We start from the raw sequence: 27,698 nt of genomic DNA, 5'->3' as shown, positions 1-27,698 counted from the left end.
GTTAGTGTCTGTCTCAGTAGGTACAGGTCAGAGGTTAGTGTCTGTCTCAGTAGGTACAGGTCAGAGGTTAGTGTCTGTCTCAGTAGGTACAGGTCAGAGGTTAGTGTCTGTCTCAGCAGGTACAGGTCAGAGGTTAGTGTCTGTCTCAGCAGGTACAGGTCAGAGGTTAGTGTCTGTCTCAGTAGGTTCAGGTCAGAGGTTATAAGGCTGGACAGGAGGCCTACCCTCTGGATATGGATCCTCTTAACACCATAGCTGATGACTTGAATGCAAAGACACCAAACAGACCATTACTCCACTTAAATTCAATCGACTCCCTGTCTTGTCCTCCTCTAACCAAACCACAGGCCTTTATTATAAGGCTTCTGATAACCTGTTAAGGTGATTACAACGTAGTTGACTAGGTTCTGTAGACCATGTTATTGTTATTTTCACTCAACTTGGGATGCCAAGTCCATATAGGTGAGTGTTTAAACAGAAATACAGGCATAAAAAAAAACAGGCATCTTTGCACCTCAACAGATGACCCCCCCCCCCCCCCTAAAACGGAATCTTTGCACCTCAACAGATGACCCCCCCTCCCCCCAAACGGCATCTTTGCACCTCAACAGATGAATCCCTCCCTCCCCCCCAAAACGGAATCTTTGCACCTCAACAGATGACCCCCCCAGAAAAGAGCCGAATATGGGAAATGACGTGCTTCAGCAGCAGCATTGAAGTTCTAGAAAGAGCCCCTGGATTCCAGCGAGCAGAGAGAGCATGCCGGTGGGTGTCGGACGCAAGAGGAGGGGAGACACGGCTGTTTAGTGTGTCTATATCGGGATGTGGATAAATATCACAGGGTCCACAGCTCTGAGTAATCACTCTAAACCTAGCTAGGCTACTTAATCTATCTGTAGCTGTTCAACTCTCCTGACTGTGTGTCAGTGTCTGTCTGGCACTGATATTATTGTTGAGAGTTGCAGAGAGAGCAGCGGTTAAGTTTTCCACTTGCCGCCATATCAGAGGGCTCTCTCCCTCCTGGATATATTTTCATAGCGGATTGACTGACAGGCAGCGTCCGTCAAACACCAGCGGCTTCTCTTCTCTCCAGCGCGGGGCCGCTTCGGGGGAAACTATGGGGAAAGATTATTATAAAATCCTGGGGATAGTGAAAGGAGCGGCCGACGAGGATATCAAAAAGGCGTACAGAAAACAGGCTCTGAAATGGCACCCGGACAAAAACAAGGCGTCCAACGCCGAGGAGAAATTCAAGGAGATCGCGGAGGCATATGAAGTCCTCAGTGATCCGAAAAAAAGAGAGATATATGATCAGTATGGAGAGGAAGGTAGGATAATACGACACTACACATTTCATTATTGTCTTCTTCTTTTGATTACCTGGTTTTCATGTCATTTCACCCACCCCGGGTCATTGAGCGCACACATCAAAATGTGCGTATAATATAATTGGCCGTTATCCAATACAGACCGACATTTTAACCACACTGGTTAGAGAAGACAACAGCATTTCACTCTCATTTAATTTATTCGTAACATTTATTATAATAAACCAATATGCTGTTATTTCCCTTTTTTGTCAGGGTGGCGTATCAGTCTGTCCGTAATATGCAGACATTGCTCTTGGTTGGTCAGAAATATATAACAGCAATTATTTACAAATATATTGTCAGATTGTATTATTATTACTGTCAATTACAATAATTGCTGTTGAACATGTCAGTATAGAGCTGTTTTGCAGCCCAAGGCTTTATAACCATTTCAATAGCAGATGGGAAAACAGCAGATTTGCCATGGTAGGAGGAATCCACTGACAGGGAGACGTCCAGCTATAATGCCATGTACTTATGAATGTAATCTTCTGTGTATTGCCTATGTACACTATAGGCCTGGATCAAATACTATGTACAGTATAGGCCTGGATCAAATACTATGTACACTATAGACCTGGATCAAATACTATGTACACTATAGGCCTGGATCAAATACTATGTACACTATAGGCCTGGATCAAATACTATCTACACTATAGACCTGGATCAAATACTATGTACACTATAGACCTGGATTAAATACTATGTACACTATAGGCCTGGATCAAATACTATGTACACTATAGGCCTGGATCAAATACTATCTACACTATAGACCTGGATCAAATACTATGTACACTATATACCTGGATCAAATACTATGTACACTATAGGCCTGGATCAAATACTATGTACACTATAGGCCTGGATCAAATACTATCTACACTATAGACCTGGATCAAATACTACGTACACTATAGGCCTGGATCAAATACTATGTACACTATAGGCCTGGATCAAATACTACGTACAGTATAGACCTGGATCAAATACTATGTACACTATAGGCCTGGATCAAATACTACGTACACTATAGGCCTGGATCAAATACTATGTACACTATAGGCCTGGATCAAATACTACGTACAGTATAGACCTGGATCAAATACTATGTACACTATAGACCTGGATCAAATACTACGTACAGTATAGACCTGGATCAAATACTATGTACACTATAGACCTGGATCAAATACTATGTACACTATAGACCTGGATCAAATACTATGTACACTATAGGCCTGGATCAAATACTATGTACACTATAGACCTGGATCAAATACTATGTACACTATAGACCTGGATCAAATACTATGTACACTATAGACCTGGATCAAATACTACTTACAGTATAGACCTGGATCAAATACTATGTACAGTATAGACCTGGATCAAATACTACGTACAGTATAGACCTGGATCAAATACTATGTATGGCAAATATTCCAGCACATTGACTAAGACTATTCCATTGGTCCCATAGACTAGGACTATTCCATTGGTCCCATAGACTAGGACTATTCCATTGGTCCCATAGACTAGGACTATTCCATTGGTCTCATAGACTAGGACTATTCCATTGGTCCCATAGACTAGGACTATACCATTGGTCCCATAGACTAGGACTATTCCATTGGTCCATAGACTAGGACTATTCCATTGGTCCCATAGACTAGGACTATTCCATTGGTCCCATAGACTAGGACTATTCCATTGGTCCCATAGACTAGGACTATTCCATTGGTCCCATAGACTAGGACTATACCATTGGTCCCATAGACTAGGACTATTCCATTGGTCCCATAGACTAGGACTATTGCATTGGTCCCATACACTAGGACTATTCCATAGACTAGGACTATTCCATAGACTAGGACTATTCCATAGACTAGGACTATTCCATAGACTAGGACTATTCCATTGGTCCCATAGACTAGGACTATTCCATAGACTAGGACTATTCCATTGGTCCCATAGACTAGGACTATTCCATTGGTCCCATAGACTAGGACTATTCCATTGGTCCCATTGACTAAGACTATTCCATTGGTCCCATAGACTAGGACTATTCCATTGGTCCCATAGACTAGGACTATTCCATTGGTCCCATAGACTAGGACTATTCCATAGACTAGGACTATTCCATTGGTCTCATAGACTAGGACTATTCCATTGGTCCCATAGACTAGGACTATTCCATTGGTCCCATAGACTAGGACTATTCCATTGGTCCCATAGACTAGGACTATTCCATTGGTCTCATAGACTAGGACTATTCCATTGGTCCCATAGACTAGGACTATTCCATTGGTCCCATAGACTAGGACTATTCCATTGGTCCCATAGACTAGGACTATTCCATTGGTCCCATAGACTAGGACTATTCCATTGGTCCCATAGACTAGGACTATTCCATTGGTCCCATAGACTAGGACTATTCCATTGGTCTCATAGACTAGGACTATTCCATTGGTCTCATAGACTAGGACTATTCCATTGGTCCCATAGACTAGGACTATTCCATTGGTCCCATAGACTAGGACTATTCCATTGGTCCATAGACTAGGACTATTCCATTGGTCCCATAGACTAAGACTATTCCATTGGTCCCATAGACTAGGACTATTCCATTGGTCCCATAGACTAGGACTATTCCATTGGTCCCATAGACTAGGACTATTCCATAGACTAGGACTATTCCATTGGTCTCATAGACTAGGACTATTCCATTGGTCCCATAGACTAGGACTATACCATTGGTCCCATAGACTAGGACTATTCCATTGGTCCCATAGACTAGGACTATTCCATTGGTCCATAGACTAGGACTATTCCATTGGTCCCATAGACTAGGACTATTCCATTGGTCCCATAGACTAGGACTATTCCATTGGTCCATAGACTAGGACTATTCCATAGACTAGGACTATTCCATTGGTCCCATAGACTAGGACTATTCCATTGGTCCCATAGACTAGGACTATTCCATTGGTCCCATAGACTAGGACTATTCCATAGACTAGGACTATTCCATTGGTCCATAGACTAGGACTATTCCATAGACTAGGACTATTCCATTGGTCCCATAGACTAGGACTATTCCATTGGTCCCATAGACTAGGACTATTCCATTGGTCCCATAGACTAGGACTATTCCATTTGTCACATAGACTAGGACTATTCCATTGGTCCCATAGACTAGGACTATTCCATTGGTCCCATAGACTAGGACTATACCATTGGTCCATAGACTAGGACTATTCCATTGGTCCCATAGACTAGGACTATTCCATTGACTAGGACTATTCCATTGGTCCATAGACTAGGACTATACCATTGGTCTCATAGACTAGGACTATTCCATTGGTCCCATAGACTAGGACTATACCATCGGTCCCATAGACTAGGACTATTCCATTGACTAGGACTATTCCATTGGTCCATAGACTAGGACTATTCCATTGGTCCCATAGACTAGGACTATTCCATTGGTCCATAGACTAGGACTATACCATTGGTCTCATAGACTAGGACTATACCATTGGTCCATAGACTAGGACTATACCATTGGTCCATAGACTAGGACTATACCATTGGTCCCATAGACTAGGACTATTCCATTGGTCCCATAGACTAGGACTATACCATTGGTTCCATAGACTAGGACTATACCATTGGTCCCATAGACTAGGACTATTCCATTGGTCCCATAGACTAGGACTATTCCATTGGTCCCATAGACTAGGACTATACCATTGGTCCCATAGACTAGGACTATACCATTGGTCCCATAGACTAGGACCATACCATTGGTCTCATAGACTAGGACTATTCCATTGGTTCCATAGACTAGGACTATTCCATTGGTCTCATAGACTAGGACTATACCATTGGTCCCATAGACTAGGACTATTCCATTGGTCCCATAGACTAGGACTATTCCATTGGTCCCATAGACTAGGACTATACCATTGGTCCATAGACTAGGACTATTCCATTGGTCCCATTGACTAAGACTATTCCATTGGTCCCATAGACTAGGACTATTCCATTGGTCCATAGACTAGGACTATTCCATAGACTAGGACTATACCATTGGTCCATAGACTAGGACTATTCCATTGGTCCCATAGACTAGGACTATTCCATTGGTCCCATAGACTAGGACTATTCCATTGGTCCATAGACTAGGACTATACCATTGGTCCCATAGACTAGGACTATACCATTGGTCCCATAGACTAGGACTATTCCATTGGTCCCATAGACTAGGACTATACCATTGGTCCCATAGACTAGGACTATTCCATTGGTCCCATAGACTAGGACTATTCCATTGGTCCCATAGACTAGGACTATTCCATTGGTCCCATAGACTAGGACTATTCCATTGGTCCCATAGACTAGGACTATACCATTGGTCCATAGACTAGGACTATACCATTGGTCTCATAGACTAGGACTATTCCATTGGTCCCATAGACTAGGACTATTCCATAGACTAGGACTATACCATTGGTCCATAGACTAGGACTATACCATTGGTCCCATAGACTAGGACTATACCATTGGTCCCATAGACTAGGACTATACCATTGGTCCCATAGACTAGGACTATTCCATTGGTCCCATAGACTAGGACTATTCCATTGGTCCCATAGACTAGGACTATTCCATTGGTCCCATAGACTAGGACTATTCCATTGGTCCCATAGACTAGGACTATTCCATTGGTCTCATAGACTAGGACTATTCCATTGGTCCCATAGACTAGGACTATACCATTGGTCCCATAGACTAGGACTATTCCATTGGTCCCATAGACTAGGACTATTCCATTGGTCCCATAGACTAGGACTATACCATTGGTCCCATAGACTAGGACTATTCCATTGGTCCCATAGACTAGGACTATTCCATTGGTCCCATAGACTAGGACTATTCCATTGGTCCCATAGACTAGGACTATTCCATTGGTCCCATAGACTAGGACTATTCCATTGGTCCCATAGACTAGGACTATACCATTGGTCCCATAGACTAGGACTATACCATTGGTCCCATAGACTAGGACTATTCCATTGGTCCCATAGACTAGGACTATTCCATTGGTCCCATAGACTAGGACTATTCCATTGGTCCCATAGACTAGGACTATTCCATTGGTCCCATAGACTAGGACTATACCATTGGTCCCATAGACTAGGACTATTCCATTGGTCTCATAGACTAGGACTATACCATTGGTCCCATAGACTAGGACTATTCCATTGGTCCCATAGACTAGGACTATTCCATTGGTCCCATAGACTAGGACTATTCCATTGGTCCCATAGACTAGGACTATTCCATAGACTAGGACTATTCCATTGGTCCCATAGACTAGGACTATTCCATTGGTCCCATAGACTAGGACTATACCATTGGTCCCATAGACTAGGACTATTCCATTGGTCCCATTGTAGGCAGCCGGGCAAACTCAAGTGAAGCTGAAGTTGGTGACAAAGTAATTGATGTAGCCTACTTGTTTGTATTTGACCCAGGTCTAGTAGTCTATCGTACAGCGAGTTATTAGCATTATCTGAATGGTTCCCCACTCCAGTGTCACTCAGGTCTCAAATGAGCCTATCAATACATATCAACATTATCTATCAATACATATCAGCATTATCTATCAATACATATCAGTATTATCTATCAATATATATCAGCATTATCTATCAATACATATCAGAATTATCTATCAATATATAGCAGTATTATCTATCAATACATATCAGCATTATCTATCAATACATATCAGAATTATCTATCAATACATATCAGCATTATCTATCAATACATATCAGCATTATCTATCAATACATATCAGCATTATCTATCACTATATAGCAGTATTATCTATCAATACATATCAGCATTATCTATCAATACATATCAGCATTATCTATCAATACATAGATAGCATGATCTATTGTTATCGGTATTGTCTATCAATGCATAGGTTATAATCATTATCGATACACAGGTTATCATCATTATCAATACATAGGTTATTAACATTAGCTATCAATACATATTAGCATTATCTATTGTTATCGACATTGTCTATCAATGCATAGGTTATAATCATTATCAATACATACAGTAGGTTATCATCATTATCTATCAATACATAAATGATCAGCATTATCTATCAATGCATATCAACATTAGCTATCTATACGTAGGTTATCAGCATTTTCTGAATGATGTCATTGTTTCCCAGCTGCTGTCACTCAGGTCTCAGTACATAATATGTTAAATGCAATGCATTATCTGAATGGTTGTTGACTCCAGTGTCATTTCCTGTCAGGTCTCAAAGGAAGTCCCAATAGTGGTCCAGATGACCAGGGCAGCAACTTCACCTCCTACACATTCCACGGAGACCCTCACGCCACCTTCGCCACCTTCTTCGGCGGCGCCAACCCTTTCGAGATGTTCTTCGGACGCAAGGCTAACGGGCGCGGTCCGGGCGGAGACGACGAGGACATGGATGTGGACGGCAACGACCCGTTCGGCTCCTTCACCTCGTTTAATCTCAACGGGTTCCCTCGGGACCGCCACGTGGGGCTGGGCGGGCAGCAGAGGAGGAAGCAGGACCCGGCCGTTCATCACGAGCTGCGGGTATCGCTGGAGGAAGTGTTTCACGGTTGCACCAAGAGGATGAAGATCAGCAGGAAGAGGATGAACCCTGACGGACGCACCATGAGGACGGAGGATAAGATTCTCACCATAGAGATTAAGAGAGGGTGGAAGGAGGGAACCAAGATCACGTTCCCCAGAGAAGGAGACGAGTCGCCCAATACGATCCCTGCTGATATTGTGTTCGTCATTAAGGACAAGCCCCACATGCACTTTAGAAGGGAGGGGTCGGACATCGTGTACCCGGTGAAAGTTAGTCTACGACAGGTGAGATGAGTTTTTGCTTGGCGGATCTCGGTGGGCCGCCTTATCAAAGTAATAGTTAGGGGAAACACTGCCAATAGAAAGTGGTTCAATGTGGAATAACAGAGTGATTTGGCTGGTTCAGATGCTGAACAACTGGACACACAGTACCAGTGGAAAATGTGGACACACCTACTCATTCCAGGGTTTTTCTTTATTTTGACTATTTTCTACATTGTAGAATAGTAGTGAAGACTTCAAAACTATGAAATAACACATATGGAATCATGTAGTAACCAAAAAAGTGTTAGATCTTCAAAGTAGCCACCCTTTGCCTTGATGACAGCTTTAAACACTCTTGGCTTTCTCTCAACTAGCTTCATGAGGTAGTCACCTGAAATGCATTTCAATTAACAGGTGTGCCTTGTTAAAAGTTAATTTGTGGAATTTCTTTCCTTCTTAATGTGTTTGAGCCAATCAGTTGTGTTGTGACAAGGTAGGGGTGGTATACAGAAGATATCCCTATTTGGTAAAAGACCAAGTCCATATTAGAGGTCGACCTATTAATCAGAATGGCCGATTTCAAGTTTTCATAACAATCGGTAATCGGTATTTTTGGACACCGATTGGACACCGATTTATAAAAAATAAAAATAAACCTTTATACACGTTTATTTAACTAGGCAAGTCAGTTAAGAACACATTGTTATTTACAATGACGGCCTAGGAACAGTGGGTTAACTGCCTTGTTCAGGGGCAGAACGACAGATTTTTACCTTGTCAGCTCGGGATTTGTTTTTGCAACCTTCCGGTTACTAGTCCAACGCTCTAAACCACGACCATTGCACTCCACGAGGAGCCTGCGTGGCAGGCTGACTACCTGTTATGCGATGGCAGCAAGAAGCCAAGGTAAGTTGCTAGCTAGCATTAAACTTATCTTATAAAAAACAATCAATCATAATCACTAGTTAACTACACATGGTTGATGATATTACCAGTTTATCTAGCGTGTCCTGCGTTGCATATAATCGATGCGGTGCCTGTTAATTTCTCATCGAATCACAGCCTACGTGATTTAACAAGCGCATTCGTATAAAAAGCACTGTCGTTGCACCAATGTGTACCTAACCATAAACATCAATGCCTTTCTTTAAAATCAATACACAAGTATATATTTTTAAACCTGCATATTTAGTTAATATTGCCTGCTAACATGAATTTCTTATAACTAGGGAAATTGTGTCACTTCTCTTGCGTTCGGTGCATGCAGAGTCAGGGTAAATGCAGCAGTTTGGGCCGCCTGGCTCGTTGTGAACTGTGTGAAGTACATTTATTCCTAACAAAGACCACAATTTATTTGCCAGAATTGTACATAATTATGACATAACATTGAAGGTTGTACAATGTAACAGCAATATTTAGACTTAGGGATGCCACCCGTTAGATAAAATACGGAACGGTTCCGTATTTCACTGAAATAATAAATGTTTTGTTTTCTAAATGATAGTTTCCGGATTCGACCATTTTAATGACCAAAGGCTCGTATTTCTGTGTGTTATCATGTTATAATTAAGTCTATGATTTGATATTTGATAGAGCAGTCTGACTGAGCGGTGGTAGGCAGCAGCAGGCTCGTAAGCATTCATTCAAACAGCACTTTTGTGCGTTTTGCCAGCAGCTCTTCACAATGCTTCAAGCATTGCGCTGTTTATGACTTCAAGCCTATCAACTCCCGAGATTAGGCTGGTGTAACCGATGTGAAATGGCTAGCTAGTTAGCGGGGTGCGCGCTAATAGTGTTTCAAACGTCACTTGCTCTGAGACTTGGAGTAGTTGTTCCCCTTGCAGAGCCGCGGCTTTTGTGGAGCGATGGGTAACGATGCTTCGAGGGTGGCTGTTGTCGATGTGTTCCTGGTTCGAGCCCAGGTATGGGCGAGAGAAGCTATACTCAAGCTATACTGTTACACTGCCATACTAAAGTGCCTATAAGAACATCTAATAGTCAAAGGTATATGAAATACAAATGGTATAGAGAGAAATAGTCCTATAATTCCTATAATAACTACAACCTAAAACTTCTTACCTGGGAATATTGAAGACTCATGTTAAAAGGAAAAAAAAGCTTTCATATGTTCTCATGTTCTGAGCAAGGAACTTAAACGTTAGCTTTTTTACATGGCACATATTGCACTTTTACTTTCTTCTCCAACACTTTGTTTTTGCATTGTTTAAACCAAATTGAACATGTTTCATTATTTATTTGAGGCTAAATTGATTTTATTTATGTATTATATTAAGTTAAAATAAGTGTTCATTCAGTATTGTTGTAATTGTCATTATTACAAATAAACAAAAGAAATTGGCGGATTAATCGGTATCGGCTTTTTTGGTCCTCCAATAATCGGTATCGGTATCGGCTTGAAAAATCATAATCGGCCGACCTCTAGTCCATATTATGGCAAGAACAGTTCAAATAAGCAAAGAGAAACGACAGTCCATCATTACTTTAAGACATGAAGGTCAGTCAATCCGTAAAACTTCAAGAACTTTGAACGTTTCTTCGCAAAAACCATCAAGCGCTATGATGAACTGGCTCTCATGTGGACCGCCACAGGAAAGAAAGACCCAGAGTTACCTTTACTGCTGAGGATAAGTTCATTATATTTAACTGCACCTCCAGGCTGTATAAGGGCTATTTGACCAAGAAGGAGAGTGATGGAGTGCTGCATCAGATGACCTGGCCTCCACACCTGGCCTCCACAATCACCCGACCTCAACCCAATTGAGATGGTTTGGGATGAGTTGGACCGCAGAGTGAAGGAAAAGCAGCCAACAAGTGCTCAGCATATGTGGGAACTCTGTCAAGAAAATAATTCCAGGTGAAGCTGGTTGAGAGAATGCCAAGAGTGTGCAAAGCTGTCATCAAGGCAAAGGGTGGCTAATTGGAAGAATTGTGAGTATAAAATATATTTTGTTTTGTTTAACAGTTTTTTGGTTACTAAATGATGTAACCAAAAAATGTGTTATTTCATAGTTTTGATGTTCACTATTATTCTACAATGTATATAAAGGTTAAATAAAACATATAAAGGTTAAATAAAATAAATAAAACATTTGTAAATAAGAATTTGTTCTTAACTGACTTGCTTAGTTAAATAAAGGTTACATCATTTTTTTTAAAGATAGGATTGTGTCGAGGCACAGATCTGGGGAAGGGTACCAAAACATTTCTGCAGCATTGAAGTTCCCCAAGAACACAGTGGCCTCCAACATTCTTAAATGGAAGAAGTTTGGAACCACCAAGACTCTTCATAGAGCTGTCCGTCCGGCCAAACTGAGCAATCGGGGGATAAAGGCCTTGGTCAAGGAGATGACCAAGAACCTGATGGTCACTCTGACTGAGCTCCAGAGTTCCTCTGTGGAGATGGGAGAACCTTCCAGAAGGACAACCATCTCTGCAGCACTCCACCTGTAACGATCGTCGTAATTCTCCTCCTCGGACGAGGAGGAGAGGCGAGAAGGATCAGACCAATATGCAGAGTGGTTAGTGTTCATATTTAATGAAAATAGACTGAACACTGAACATACCAAAACAACAAATGTGACAAACCGCAAACAGTCCCGTGTGGTACATACACAGACACGCGATACAACCACCCACAACAACCACGTGAATCACAGGCTGCCTAAGTATGATTCTCAATCAGGGACAACGATTGACAGCTGTCTCTGATTGAGAATCATACCCGGCCAAACACAAACAACCCAACAAGAAAATAACACCTCGACAACCCACCCCAACTCACGCCCTGACCAGCTAAATAAACACAAGAAAAAGGAAAAACAGGTCAGGAACGTGACACCACCAAATCAGGCCTTTATGGTAGGGTGGCCAGACAGAAGCAACTCCTCAGTAAAAGGCACATGACAGCCCGCTTGGAGTTTGCCAAAAGGCACCTAAAGACTCTCAGACCGTGAGAAACAAGATTCTCTGGTCTGATGAAAACAAAGTTTGATCTCTTTGGCCTGAATGCCAAGCGTCACGTCTGGAGGAAACCTGCCACCATCCCTACGGTGAAGCATGGTGGTGGCAGCATCATGCTGTGGGGATGTTATTCAGCGGCAGAGACTAGTCAGGATCGAGGGAAAGATCCTTAAAGAAAACCTGCTTCAGAGCACTCAGGACCTCAGACTGTGGCGACGGTTCACCTTCCAACAGGACAACGACTCTAAGCACACAGCCAAGACAACGCAGGAGTGGCTTCGGGACAAGTCTCTGAATGTCCTTGAGTGGTCCAGCCAGAGCCCAGACTTGAACCTGGTCTCTGGAGAGACCTGAAAATAGCTGTGCAGCGACGCTCCCCATCCAACCTGACAGAGCTTGAGAGGATTTGAATAGAATGGGAGAAACTCCCCAAATACAGGTGTGCCAAGCTTGTATCGTCACACGAAGAAGACTCAAGGCTTTAATCGCTGCCAAAGTTTCTTCAACAAAGTACTGAGTAAAGGGCCTGAATACTTATGTAAATGTAATATTGTTTTTGTTTTATAAATTTGCTAAAATTTCTTAACATCTGTCTTTGCTTTGTCATTATGGGGTATTGTGTGTAGATTCTCTCTCGCTCTCTCTCTCTCTCTCCTCCTCTTCTCTCTCTCCTCTTCTCTTGTTATTCATGTATTGAAAATAGCTTCACGTTAAATCACAGCCTTGTTTATCAGTAATGGAGCATAGTTTCTGCTTGAAGGAAAAGTCCGGTTTTAGCAAACCACCAAACCAGAAGAACACATGTTCAATCTGTCAAGGAAATCTAACCACAAATCTGAAGGCGATTCCAGACTAATAATAACTATATCTAGTTACAGTATCTTGTGGTTTGTGTGCATGTGTGTTGTCCACTCTGTCAACATGTCATTGACTATGTGTACCCTCTCCTTTACCTCTTCTAGTCGTTGTGTGGTTGCTCGGTGACGGTGTCTACGATAGACGGGAAGACGTGTAACATGAAGATCACGGATGTGATAAAGCCAGGCATGAAACAGACTGTAGCAGGACAGGGCCTTCCCTTACCCAAGAACCCCGAGCAGAGAGGTGACCTGGTGGTGGAGTTTGACGTGAACTTTCCCGAGAGTCTCCCCAGCAACGCCAAGGATGTCCTGAAGAGGCATTTACCTGCTTCCTAGAAGAGCATACACACAGAGAGACAGAGACACACAGAGACAGAGAGACCGACACACAGAGAGAGACAGAGACACAGAGACAGAGACACAGAGAGACACGGAGTGACAGAGAGACTGACACACAGAGAGAGACAGAGACACAGAGAGACACGGAGTGACAGAGAGACAGAGACACACACCTGGTGGATGGAAAGGGATGACATCAGGATGCCAGCTTACTCCTCTCTCCTCATCCTCCTCTCTCTCTCCCTCATCCTCCTCTCTCCTCTCTCTCATCCTCCTCTCTCCTCTCTCTCATCCTCCTCTCTCCTCTCTCCCATCTTCCTCTCTATCCTCTCTCTCATCCTCCTCTCTCTCTCCTCTCTCTCTCATCCTCCTCTCTCTCTCTCTCTCTCTCTCTCTCTCTCTCTCTCTCTCATCCTCCTCTCTCTCTCTCTCTCATCCTCCTCTCTCTCATCCTCCTCTCTCTCTCTCTCTCTCTCTCTCTCATCCTCCTCTCTCTCCTCTCTCTCATCCTCCTCTCTCCTCTCTCTCATCCTCCTCTCTCTCTCTCTCTCTCATCCTCCTCTCTCATCCTCCCCTCTCTCTCTCTCTCTCTCTCTCCTCTCTCTCATCCTCCTCTCTCTCTCTCTCTCTCATCCTCCTCTCTCTCTCTCTCTCTCATCCTCCTCTCTCTCTCTATCTCATCCTCCTCTCTCTCTCTCTCTCTCTCATCCTCCTCCTCTCTCTCTCTCTCTCTCTCTCTCATCCTCCTCTCTCCTCTCTCTCATCCTCCTCTCTCTCTCATCCTCCTCTCTCTCATCCTCCTCTCTCTCCTCTCTCTCATCCTCCTCTCTCTCTCTCTCTCATCCTCCTCTCTCTCTCTCTCTCTCTCTCTCTCATCCTCCTCTCTCTCTCATCCTCCTCTTTCCTCACACATGAGGACAATGATGACTGTTCACAGGCCGAGGCCCTTTCTAAAGAATGTGCAATGTATATTTTTTATCTGTTTGGTGTTTTGTCTAAATACAATGCATGCTGCAAAGTTGATATACGTGGAAGTAAATGTGTTGATATTTGACAGTAAACATTTTATTATTTTTCGTCCTTTCCCACATTCACCTCATGTTCCTTTCTGTTATGTTTCATTTGATTTGGTGTGCTAAATGGAACCCTATTATGTTCATAGTCCCATAGGACTGGTCTAAAGTAGTGCACTATATAGGGAATAGGGCCCCATAGGACTGGTCTAAAGTAGTGCACTATATAGGGAATAGGGTGCCATAGGGCTCTGGTCTAAAGTATTGCACTATATAGGGAATATAGTGCCGATTGGGACTAGACATAGTGTGTGCCACGGAATGTAACATTGATTATATACTGTATAATATAACATTGATTATATACTGTATAATATAACATTGATTATATACTGTATAATATAACATTGATTATATACTGTATAATGTAACACAAGACAAGGATGTAGAGATCTGAGGACCGATGGGGTTTGTTTAGCCCACGTTCATGAAGCAAATGACCTGGTTTATACTGGCCCCATTGTTCTGGAGGAGATTCACATTAAACGTCCTGAGCTATTAATACAGCTATAAAGTTGAAACAAAGTACTGGACATATTTTCATAATCAACATTTGTAACTTTGAAAGACATACAGTACTTTACAAATAAAACATTTGGAAATCTCGTTTACACCATGGAAAGAGCCCCAATCATTTCAACACAAAACTCTGAGGATATTTATCTTCAGGTTCTGTAACTACGCTGTCTGAAGTATAATATACACCACCACATATACAACACCGCCCTCTACAGGCCAGGAGGAAATACATATAGCCTGTCTGTCTGTCTGTGTGTCTGTGTGTCTGTGTGTCTGTGTGTGTGTCTGTCTGTCTGTCTGTGTATGTGTCTGTCTGTGTGTGTGTGTGTCTGTCTGTGTGTGTCTGTCTGTCTCTGTCTGTCTGTGTGTCTGTCTCTGTCTGTGTGTGTCTGTCTGTGTGTCTGTCTGTCTGTGTCTGTCTGTCTGTCTGTCTGTCTGTCTGTCTGTCTGTCTGTCTGTCTGTCTGTGTCTGTGTGTGTGTCTGTCTCTGTCTGTCTGTGTATGTGTGTTTCTTTTTGTCTGTCTGTCTATCTGTCTGTCTGTGTGTGTGAGTGTGTCTATCTGTCTGTGTGTGTGTGTGTGTGTGTGTGTGTGTGTGTGTGTGTGTGTGTGTGTGTGTGTGTGTGTGTGTGTCCACAGCTGCAGTAACCAACGACTGGTTGGCTGTTACTAACACATAAACAGTGTAACTAACACAGAGATGACCTTTCAACCCCAGGAGACACCACATCACTCAGACAGATTTATAGGAGCTAAGTGTAGTTAACTGATTCCCTATATAGTGCACCCTATTCCCTATATAGTGCACCCTATTCCCTATATAGTGAACCCTATTCCCTATCAAGGTGAGACCCAGATGCAGACACAGGAAGCAGGTGGTTGGAGTCTTACAATGTTTATTAATCCAAAGGGGTAGAATGGTCGTGGACAGGCAAAAAGGTCAAAGCCAGATTAATTGACATGATTAATTTTAAGGATTTGCTAATAAAACAATAGATAATTATAGGGTGAGGGAAAATAAAATCAATAAATTCAACAAGTGAACTGTACGCAGCAGTGGTAACAGTTGTAAGGACTTAGTAACAAAATGTGTACTTTGTATGTGCGTTGTTGAGAGTAAAGAAGACAGGTCTATGGCGCATATCTACATGGCCCCACCGCCAGGACTCCTGCCCCCACCGCCAGGACTCCTGCCCCCACCTAGCCTCCTTTCCCCGCACAGCATATTGAAACAGAGTCGCTATTGTTCACCGCGGAGCAGCCTGTGTGTTTTATACAGTCGCAGAGACAGAGGAACAAGGAAGACATCGCGCCACACGGTCGTCACCTACCTGTTGAATATTACCTACTGTTTAATGATCAAGTCAGGTGTTGGGTTGACAAGTTACTCACTGTCGAAGAACAAAGTCGAACCTGGGGATAAAGGATAGTCAGTCGAGTTTAGTCGAGGTAAAGGCGGAAGGAAGGACGATTTGTGAAAGAGGTAGCCACTCAAATGTTCTAGCCGGACAGACAGACCACCGGATTTATCAACCGACCAAAAACAGATTTATTGACGACACCACACGATGCCTTTAGGACTGAGACGAAAGAAGAACAAGTCGAGGGAGAGCTCGAACCTGGTGGAGAATGAGGAGGTCGGTGGACACACCGGTGGGCGCTCCGTGAAGTCGACGGTAAACGGAGCGGGGCTCCCACCACCACCTGCTAACCTGCGGCCCAAACTAGTGTTCCACACTCAGCTAGCCCACGGCAGCCCCACGGGAAGGATCGATGGGTTTAATAACGTCAAAGAACTCTACGGGAAAATAGCTGAGACGTTCAATTTAAGTCAACCAGAGGTAGGTTTTTACAGCTTTTGTAGTTCTAGACCAGTGGTCACGTACCTTTTCTGTGTCAAGGTCCCTTTCCGAGTCAAAATACAAGCCGAGATCTACCGCTCAGATTTAAAAATAACATGACTTACAAAACGTAGGAAGCCTATGCAACATTCACCAATTAAACCAGTTCTGTAACAATGAGGTTTGTGCAGCAGAGGCTATAAGCCCAATACATTATCACTGCATATTGGCTATGCTTGAATCTTTCTTCTCAGACCCATTTTGAAATGATCTTTTTAGAAAATGTAGGTATATGATCAAACTTCAGTCTTCCAGCTGGTGGCGAAACTCAAGTCGGACTGCATTGTTAATGACTCATGCATGTTGTTACTCTTATGACCAGAGAAAGTGAAATATTCATCGATATTAAAAAAAGACACAATCCGATAATAATAATAACAACGAAAGCTTATCGGAACACCGGTCAGCGGTTTGTTCGTGCACTTGACTTGCTCTCTGGGCCTGTCTAGTTGGCGGAGGTCTACCTTCAGACTCGTGAAATGTTTCAAAATGGGAACACTGTGCCTTCCCGGCGCTCGGCCTGCTAAATCAAGTGCACCTACATTCAACAGCGCGAAACGAATAATACAAAATAGGGGGATTTATCGTTAGTTTATTTTTACAAAAATAATGGTGATCGACTAGAATGCCTTGGAGACCGACCAGTCGATTGCCTTGGAGACCGACCAGTCGATTGCCTTGGAGACCGACCAGTCGATTGCCTTGGAGACCGACCAGTCGATTGCCTTGGAGACCGACCAGTCGATTGCCTTGGAGACCGACCAGTCGATTGCCTTGGAGACCGACCAGTCGATTGCCTTGGAGACCGACCAGTCGATTGCCTTGGAGACCGACCAGTCGATCTGTTCTAGACAGATAAAAACAATTGCCAGGCCAGTGAGGTAGCCAGTTTAGTGGCCGCTGCGCAACGTCCGAGCAGCGCCAGAACCCCACACCCTTCATGCCATATTTAATTCATCATTCCACCCATGAGGTCAAAAGAGGGCGATTTGGTCATTTGACTGCAGGAAAGGACCTACGCAATAAGGCTCGAGGGGGTGTGGTATATGGCCAATATACCACGGCTAAGGGCTGTGTCCAGGTACCTCAGGGGGTGTGGTATATGGCCAATATACCACGGCTAAGAGCTGTGACTTTAAATAAAATTTCTCTCAAAACTGTGATTCCTACAAGATGTGTCCGGAGATTTGGTCAACTCTGTCATATTTGTCTAAAATCCTAAATGAATCAGGAATGAGCAGGGACAGCTATACCCTCAAGGACCCCTTATTCATGTCCTCATTACAGGTGGTACAACAAAACCACTAATGGTCTGTAAGATTCTCTACTTTGAAAAAGGATTTAAACAAATAATATTGGATCACCATGGTCACAACCATAAACTGTCAACTCTACTTGCCTGATAGATTAATATACTGGAGAAAATGAATTTTGGATTAAATATGTTAAATTTAATTCGGTTTTAGAGTCTTAATTAAAGCATGTGAGGAGAAAGTAAATTGCTACTGTGTATACAACTCCGTCAGGTTTGTTTTTAAATGTCAACTCCGTCAGGTTTGTTTTTAAGGTCTACTCCGTCAGGTTTGTTTTTAAGGTCTACTCCGTCAGGTTTGTTTTTAAGGTCAACTCCGTCAGGTTTGTTTTTAAGGTCAACTCAGTCAGGTTTGTTTTTAATGTCTACTCCGTCAGGTTTGTTTTTAAGGTCTACTCCGTCAGGTTTGTTTTTAATGTCTACTCCGTCAGAGTGCTGAAAGATCTGATAGAATGGTTGTGTTTTTATTGGGGATTTTCAAATGAATTATTTTTTTTATATTTTACAAATGTTTGTAATTGAATTTTTATTTTTAGAGGCAAAAAATATGTCTGTTTTGAGTATCTGTTATCAACTCCTTCACTGATGGAGTCATTCATTGTTTTGTCAATATTCTGAAAAAATGTGTAATCACTGTTCTGTTTAAACAATGAAGTATTTTCTGTGCTAGGACTAATGTTTACTTTATAAATATTTCATATTCTAAATCTAAAACGTGCCAAAATGCTAACGTGCCAAAATGCTAACGTGCCAAAATGCTAACGTGCCAAAATGCTAACGCTAACGAATTTCATCGTGCTACAAAACAAAGCAAAAAGATGTTTGGAGATTTGTATTACATATTTAAATAATCTAATATTATAATTAAACAATCAAGGCCTTTAAACACTTGTTGGACATTAACTGTACAATTTACATGTCTTTTATGATGTTGGACGAAGTTGAGTTACATTCAGATAGTTGCATTTTATGAGGGAAAAAATTTACTAAATTAGTTATTCCTCTACATGGTGTGATAGCTGACACTTTGGTCTATCAAAATCAAGACAAATATTTGTGGAAAGAAAGTTGAAATTGTCCCCATTTTTTAAAAGAATTTCTGAGGTTTAAAACAGGACATTTTTCTCTCAGCCTCATGGCAAAATGTGTATTATAAACCAGGTGGTTCGAGCCCTGAATGCTGATTGGCTGAAAGCCGTGGTATATCAGACAAAAAAGTACTTTTTACTGTTCTAAATACGTTGGTAACCAGTTTATCATAGCAATAAGGCACCAAGCGGGTTTGTGGTATATGACCACTATATTGCGGCTAAGGGGCAGTATCCAGGCTCTGTGTTGCATCATGCGTATGAACAGCCCTTAGCCGTGGTATATTGGCCATATACCATACCCCCTCGAGCATTATTGTGTAGCCCTTTCCTGCAGTCAAATGACTGCAAACCCCTAAGTCGATACATGTTAGAATCACCTTTGGCAGTGATTACAGTTGTTGAGTCTTTCTGGGTGAGTCTCTAAGAGCTGTGAGTATTTCTGGGTGAGTCTCTAAGAGCTGTGAGTCTTTCTGGGTGAGTCTCTAAGAGCTGTGAGTCTTTCTGGGTGAGTCTCTAAGAGCTGCGAGTCTTTCTGGGTCAGTCTCTAAGAGCTGTGAGTATTTCTGGGTGAGTCTCTAAGAGCTGTGAGTCTTTCTGGGTGAGTCTCTAAGAGCTGCGAGTCTTTCTGGGTAAGTCTCTAAGAGCTGTGAGTCTTTCTGGGTGAGTCTCTAAGAGCTGTGAGTATTTCTGGGTAAGTCTCAGAGCTGTGAGTATTTCTGGGTGAGTGTCTCAGAGCTGTGAGTATTTCTGGGTGAGTCTCTAAGAGCTGTGAGTCTTTCTGGGTGAGTCTCTAAGAGCTGTGAGTATTTCTGGGTGAGTCTCTAAGAGCTGTGAGTCTTTCTGGGTGAGTCTCTAAGAGCTGCGAGTCTTTCTGGGTGAGTCTCTAAGAGCTGTGAGTATTTCTGGGTGAGTCTCTAAGAGCTGTGAGTATTTCTGGGTGAGTCTCTAAGAGCTGTGAGTCTTTCTGGGTGAGTCTCTAAGAGCTGTGAGTATTTCTGGGTGAGTCTCTAAGAGCTGTGAGTCTTTCTGGGCAAGTATCTAAGAGCTGTGAGTCTTTCTGGGTGAGTCTCTAAGAGCTGTGAGTATTTCTGGGTGAGTCTCTAAGAGCTGTGAGTCTTTCTGGGTAAGTCTCTAAGAGCTGTGAGTCTTTCTGGGTGAGTCTCTAAGAGCTGTGAGTCTTTCTGGGTGAGTCTCTAAGAGCTGTGAGTCTTTCTGGGTGAGTCTCTAAGAGCTGTGAGTCTTTCTGGGTGAGTCTCTAAGAGCTGTGAGTCTTTCTGGGTGAGTCTCTAAGAGCTGTTGAGTCTTTCTGGGTAAGGCTCTAAGAGCTGTGAGTCTTTCTGGGTGAGTCTCTAAGAGCTGTGAGTCTTTCTGGGTGAGTCTCTAAGAGCTGTGAGTCTTTCTGGGTGAGTCTCTAAGAGCTGTTGAGTCTTTCTGGGTAAGGCTCTAAGAGCTGTGAGTCTTTCTGGGTGAGTCTCTAAGAGCTGTGAGTCTTTCTGGGTGAGTCTCTAAGAGCTGTGAGTCTTTCTGGGTGAGTCTCTAAGAGCTGTGAGTCTTTCTGGGTGAGTCTCTAAGAGCTTTGCACACCTGGATTGTGTGACATTTGCTCATTATTATTTTCAAAATTCTTCAAACTCTGTCAAATTGGTTGTGGATCATTGCTAGATAACTATTTTCAGGTCTTGCCATAGATTTCCAAGTAGATTTAAGTCTAAACTGTAAATTGGCCACTCAGGTACTTTCACTGTCTTCTTGGTAAGCAACTCCAGTGTAGATTTGGCTTTGTGCTGAAGGTTATTGTCCTGCTGAAAGGTGCATTTGTCTCACAGTGTCTGGTGGAAAGCAGACTGAACCAGGTTTTCCTCTAGGATTTTGTCTGTGCTGAGCTCCATTCCATTTATAATATTATTTAATATTTTTTATTCTGTACAGCCTTCCTTCTTTTCAGTCTGTCATTTAGGTTAGTATTGTGGAGTAACTACAATGTTGTTGATCCATCCTCAGTGTTCTCCTATCACAGCCATTAAACTCTGTAGCTGTTTTAAAGTCGCCTCATGGTGAAATCCCCGAGTGGTTTCCTTCCTCTCTGGCAACTGAGTTAGGAAGGACGCCTGTATCTTTGTAGTGACTGGGTGTATTGCTACGCTATCCAAAGTGTAATTAATAACTTCACCATGCTCAAAGGGATTTTCAATGTCTACTTTTTCTATTTTTACCCATCTACCAATAGGTGTCATTCTTTGTGAGGCATTGGAAAACCTCCCTGGTCGTTGTGGTTGAATCTGTGTTTGAAATTCTCTGCTCAACAAGGACCTTACAGATAATTGTATGTGTGGGGTACAGAGATGAGGTAATCATTCACAAATCATGTTAAACAATATTAGTCCATGCAACTTATTATGTGACTGGTTAAGCACATATTTACTCCTGAACTTATTGAGGCTTGACATAACAAAGGGGTTGAATACTGATTGACTCAAGACATTACAGCTTTTCATTTTTAAATAATTTGTTAAAATGTCTGAAAACATAATTCCATTTTGACATGATGTGGTACTGTGTGTAGGGCCAGTAGCATAAAATCTAAATTTAATCCATTTTAATTATTTTAATTAATTCAGGTTGTAACACAACAAAATGTGGAGAATAAGAATAAATACATACATTTAAATAAAGAAATAAGAATCTGAAGGCTTCTGTACGTACAAAACCATTAACTACTAGCTGTCGTATTCCAACAAACAATTAATTTCAAAGGGGCTTTATTGGCTATTTGTTTCTATGGGAAACATATTTTTACATTGTCAAATGGCAATGACACGGTAACGGAGTTACGTTGACACTCACTTCAAATGGTTACCAAACAAAAAAAAAAACATTAATTTCAAAACATATAAAAGCTTTTTTACAGATACTTTAAAATGAAATGAATGTTTTCAGATGATGTTTTACTGGTTAGGATAACACCAGTCACAGGTGTATCTGATGTTTTACTGGTTAGGATAACACCAGTCACAGGTGTATCTGATGTTTTACTGGTTAGGATAACACCAGTCACAGGTGTATCTGATGTTTTACTGGTTAGGATAACACCAGTCACAGGTGTATCTGATGTTTTACTGGTTAGGATAACACCAGTCACAGGTGTATCTGATGTTTTACTGGATAGGATAACACCAGTCACAGGTGTATCTGATGTGTTACTGGATAGGATAACACCAGTCACAGGTGTATCTGATGTTTTACTGGATAGGATAACACCAGTCACAGGTGTATCTGATGTGTTACTGGATAGGATAACACCAGTCACAGGTGTATCTGATGTTTTACTGGATAGGATAACACCAGTCACAGGTGTATCTGAGGTTATACTGGATAGGATAACACCAGTCACAGGTGTATCTGATGTTTTACTGGTTAGGATAACACCAGTCACAGGTGTATCTGATGTTTTACTGGATAGGATAACACCAGTCACAGGTGTATCTGATGTTTTACTGGATAGGATAACAGCAGTCACAGGTGTATCTGATGTTTTACTGGTTAGGATAACACCAGTCACAGGTGTATCTGATGTTTTACTGGATAGGATAACACCAGTCACAGGTGTATATGATGTTTTACTGGATAGGATAACACCAGTCACAGGTGTATCTGATGTGTTACTGGATAGGATAACACCAGTCACAGGTGTATATGATGTTTTACTGGATAGGATAACACCAGTCACAGGTGTATCTGATGTTTTACTGGATAGGATAACACCAGTCACAGGTGTATCTGATGTGTTACTGGATAGGATAACACCAGTCACAGGTGTATATGATGTTTTACTGGATAGGATAACACCAGTCACAGGTGTATCTGATGTTTTACTGGATAGGATAACACCAGTCACAGGTGTATCTGATGTTTTACTGGATAGGATAACACCAGTCACAGGTGTATCTGATGTTTTACTGGATAGGATAACACCAGTCACAGGTGTATCTGATGTTTTACTGGATAGGATAACACCAGTCACAGGTGTATCTGATGTGTTACTGGATAGGATAACACCAGTCACAGGTGTATCTGATGTTTTACTGGATAGGATAACACCAGTCACAGGTGTATCTGATGTTTTACTGGTTAGGATAACACCAGTCACAGGTGTATCTGATGTGTTACTGGATAGGATAACACCAGTCACAGGTGTATCTGATGTTTTACTGGTTAGGATAACACCAGTCACAGGTGTATCTGATGTGTTACTGGTTAGGATAACACCAGTCACAGGTGTATCTGATGTTTTACTGGATAGGATAACACCAGTCACAGGTGTATCTGATGTTTTACTGGATAGGATAACACCAGTCACAGGTGTATCTGATGTTTTACTGGATAGGATAACACCAGTCACAGGTGTATCTGATGTTATACTGGTTAGGATAACACCAGTCACAGGTGTATCTGAGGGTTTTACTGGATAGGATAACACCAGTCACAGGTGTATCTGATGTTTTAGGGTTGTACCTACAGGTGGGTAGGGCTGTGGTCTCTGTATCGACTACATAACCAAAAGTATGTATACATCTGTTCGTCGAACAACTCATTCCAAAATCATGGGCATTCATTTGCAGTTTGTCCCCCTTTGCTGCTATAACAGCCTCCACTCTTTTGGGAAGGCTTTCCACTAGATGTTGGAACATTGCTGCTATAACAGCCTCAAGTCTTCTGGGAAGGCTTTCCACTAGATGTTGGAACATTGCTGCTATAACAGCCTCCACTCTTCTGGGAAGGCTTTCCACTAGATGCTGGAACATTGCTGCTATAACAGCCTCCACTCTTCTGGGAAGGCTTTCCACTAGATGCTGGAACATTGCTGCTATAACAGCCTCCACTCTTCTGGGAAGGCTTTCCACTAGATGTTGGAACATTGCTGCTATAACAGCCTCCACTCTTCTGGGAAGGCTTTCCACTAGATGTTGGAACATTGCTGCTATAACAGCCTCCACTCTTCTGGGAAGGCTTTCCACTAGATGTTGGAACATTGCTGCTATAACAGCCTCCACTCTTCTGGGAAGGCTTTCCACTAGATGTTGGAACATTGCTGCTATAACAGCCTCTACTCTTCTGGGAAGGCTTTCCACTAGATGTTGGAACATTGCTGCTATAACAGCCTCCACTCTTCTGGGAAGGCTTTCCACCAGATGTTGGAACATTGCTGCTGTAACAGCCTCCACTCTTCTGGGAAGGCTTTCCACTAGATGTTGGAACATTGCTGCCATAACAGCCTCCACTCTTCTGGGAAGGCTTTCCACTAGATGTTGGAACATTGCTGCTATAACAGCCTCCACTCTTCTGGGAAGGCTTTCCACTAGATGTTGGAACATTGTTGCTATAACAGCCTCCACTCTTCTGGGAAGGCTTTCCACTAGATGTTGGAACATTGCTGCTATAACAGCCTCCACTCTTCTGGGAAGGCTTTCCACTAGATGTTGGAACATTGTTGCTATAACAGCCTCCACTCTTCTGGGAAGGCTTTCCACTAGATGTTGGAACATTGCTGCTATAACAGCCTCCACTCTTCTGGGAAGGCTTTCCACTAGATGCTGGAACATTGCTGCTATAACAGCCTCCACTCTTCTGGGAAGGCTTTCCACTAGATGTTGGAACATTGCCTCGGGGACTTGCTTCCATTCAACCACATAAGCATTAGTGTGGTTGGGCACTGATGTTGGGCGATTGGGCCTGGCTCGCAGTCGGTGTTCCAATTCATCCCAAAGTTGTTCGATGGGGTTGAGGTCAGGGCTTTCTGCAGGCCAGTCAAGTTCTTCCATGGCGATCTCAACAAACCATCTCCGTATGGACCTCGCTTTCTGAACGGGGGCATTGTTCAAACAGGAAAGAGCCTTCCCCAAACTGTTGCCACAAAGTTGGAAGCACAGAATCTTCTAGAATGTCATTGTATACTGTAGCGTTAAGATTTCCCTTAACTGGAACTAAGGGGCCCGAACCATGAAAAACATCCCCAGACCATTATTGCTCCTCCACCAAACTTTACAGTTGGCACTATGCATTGGGCAGGTATCGTTCTCCTGGCATCTGCCAAACCCAGATTCGTCCGTCGGACTGTCAAATGGTGAAGCGTGATTCATCACTCCAGAGAACGCGTTTCCATTGCTCCAGAGTCCAATGTCAGCGAGCTTTACACCACTCCAGAGAACGCGTTTCCACTGCTCCAGAGTCCAATGGCAGCGAGCTTTACATCACTCCAGCTGATGCTTGGCGTTACGCATGGTGATCTTAGGCTTGTGTGCAGCTGCTCTGCCATGGAAACCCATTTCATGACGCCCCCGACTAACAGTTCTTGTGCTGACGTTGCTTCCAGAGGCAGTTTGGAACTCGGTAGTGAGTGTTGCAACTGAGGACAGAAGATGTTTTACTTGTGTGGCCTTGAAAATAAAGGAGAGCCGCACACTCTAGGAGCTCAGATGCAAAAATATTTAATTACCAACGTTTTGACAGGCAAGCTGTCTTCATCAGGGTACAATCAGACACTGCGGGATGACTCGTTTATATATAGTGTCAAGACACACAGGTGTCTGTAATCATGGCCAACAGTGGCCTAATATCATTGGTTAATTACTCATATTAAAACGGCATAGAATGAGCAACATACAATTAATACAAATGGATAGCATACGATCATAGACTCACTAAAGACCACACAAGCCTACAAACAACCACAATGGCAAAGTCACAACAAAGACCCTTGCTCCCTTCGGTCTTAATGTGGACTTTGATCTGAAGCCATTCTTGTGATTGTTGTGTTTGTTGTGACTTTGCCATTGTGGTTGTTTGTAGGCTTGTGTGGTCTTTAGTGAGTCTATGATCGTATGCTATCCATTTGTATTAATTGTATGTTGCTCATTCTATGCCGTTTTAATATGAGTAATTAACCAATGATATTAGGCCACTGTTGGCCATGATTACAGACACCTGTGTGTCTTGACACTATATATAAACGAGTCATCCCGCAGTGTCTGATTGTACCCTGATGAAGACAGCTTGCCTGTCGAAACGTTGGTAATTAAATATTTTTGCATCTGAGCTCCTAGAGTGTGCGGCTCTCCTTTATTTTCAAGTTTTCTACTCCGCTAGCCAGCACCTCGCCTATATAGGTGTGCGTTTATTTTTCTTCTAGATTACTTGTGTGGCCTACCACTTCACGGCTGAGCCGTTGTTGCTCCTAGGTGTTTGCACTTCACAATAACAGCACTTACAGTTGACCGGGGCAGCTCTAGCAGGGTATAAATTTGACAACCTGACTCGTTGGAAACATGGCATCCTATGACAATGCCACACAGTCACTGAGCTCTTCAGTAAGATCACTATACTGCCAATGTTTGTCAATGGAGATTGCATGACTGTGTGCTCCATTTTATACACCTGTCAGCAACGGGTGAGGCTGAAATAGCTGAATCCACTAATTTGAAGGGGTGTCCACATACTTTTGTCTATATAGTGTTATTACCTATCTGTACTATTAGCCAGGGTGGGGCTCACCAAGTCATTTGGTTAAAGTTTGAATAGTCAAGCTGCCTTCCTTCCTTTGGACAGATGACACTTGTTGTCTTTACTTTATTGGTCAATGGATTACAGTGTGCTTCTACACTGAGAGAGAGATCTGGTGTTAATACTGAGAGAGAGAGACCTGGTGTTAATACTGAGAGAGAGACCTGGTGTTAATACTGAGAGAGAGAGACCTGGTGTTAATACTGAGAGAGACCTGGTGTTAATACTGAGAGAGACCTGGTGTTAATACTGAGAGAGAGAGACCTGGTGTTAATACTGAGAGAGAGACCTGGTGTTAATACTGAGAGAGAGACCTGGTGTTAATACTGAGAGAGAGACCTGGTGTTAATACTGAGAGAGAGACCTGGTGTTAATACTGAGAGAGAGACCTGGTGTTAATACTGAGAGAGACCTGGTGTTAATACTGAGAGAGAGACCTGGTGTTAATACTGAGAGAGAGAGACTTGGTGTTAATACTGAGAGAGAGAGACTTGGTGTTAATACTGAGAGAGAGACCTGGTGTTAATACTGAGAGAGAGACCTGGTGTTAATACTGAGAGAGAGACCTGGTGTTAATACTGAGAGAGAGACCTGGTGTTAATACTGAGAGAGAGACCTGGTGTTAATACTGAGAGAGAGACCTGGTGTTAATACTGAGAGAGAGACCTGGTGTTAATACTGAGAGAGAGACCTGGTGTTAATACTGAGAGAGAGACCTGGTGTTAATACTGAGAGAGAGACCTGGTGTTAATACTGAGAGAG

The 27,698-nt window shown here is 42.6% G+C and overlaps 2 protein-coding genes across 2 annotated transcripts in view; both read left to right on the top strand.

The window, feature by feature from the left end:
- The first annotated feature begins 775 nt into the window (after positions 1–775).
- Positions 776–13,799, top strand: LOC120056191 (dnaJ homolog subfamily B member 4-like). The gene is made up of 3 exons (XM_039004427.1): positions 776–1,328; positions 7,729–8,324; positions 13,247–13,799. The coding sequence occupies exons 1-3, from the start codon at positions 1,118–1,120 to the stop codon at positions 13,478–13,480; spliced, it is 1,041 nt and encodes a 346-aa protein (XP_038860355.1). The 5' UTR covers positions 776–1,117; the 3' UTR covers positions 13,481–13,799.
- A 2,467-nt stretch (positions 13,800–16,266) lies between these two features.
- LOC120056190 (PDZ domain-containing protein GIPC1-like) overlaps positions 16,267–27,698 on the top strand; it is a 56,059-nt gene continuing 44,627 nt past the window's right edge. The window contains exon 1 of the mRNA XM_039004426.1: positions 16,267–16,916. Coding sequence (XP_038860354.1) covers positions 16,644–16,916 — 273 coding nt within the window. The 5' untranslated portion in view covers positions 16,267–16,643. The remainder of the gene's footprint in view (positions 16,917–27,698) is intronic.

This window comes from Salvelinus namaycush, chromosome 11, assembly GCF_016432855.1.
Source record: "Salvelinus namaycush isolate Seneca chromosome 11, SaNama_1.0, whole genome shotgun sequence".
In the NCBI taxonomy this organism is placed as follows: Eukaryota; Metazoa; Chordata; class Actinopteri; order Salmoniformes; family Salmonidae; genus Salvelinus; species Salvelinus namaycush.
The sequence above is the reverse complement of the archived record's forward strand: the minus strand, read 5'-3'. Positions and strand labels throughout refer to the sequence as shown.

What these genes read in the sequence shown, in the direction of transcription:
- LOC120056191 (XM_039004427.1), top strand. Translation starts at nt 1,118, where the DNA reads ATGGGGAAAGATTATTATAAAATCCTGGGGATAGTGAAAGGAGCGGCC. An exon ending in TGATCAGTATGGAGAGGAAG is followed by an intron (nt 1,329 to 7,728) that starts GTAGGATAATAC and finishes ATTTCCTGTCAG; the next exon opens with GTCTCAAAGGAAGTCCCAAT. An exon ending in TGAAAGTTAGTCTACGACAG is followed by an intron (nt 8,325 to 13,246) that starts GTGAGATGAGTT and finishes TACCTCTTCTAG; the next exon opens with TCGTTGTGTGGTTGCTCGGT.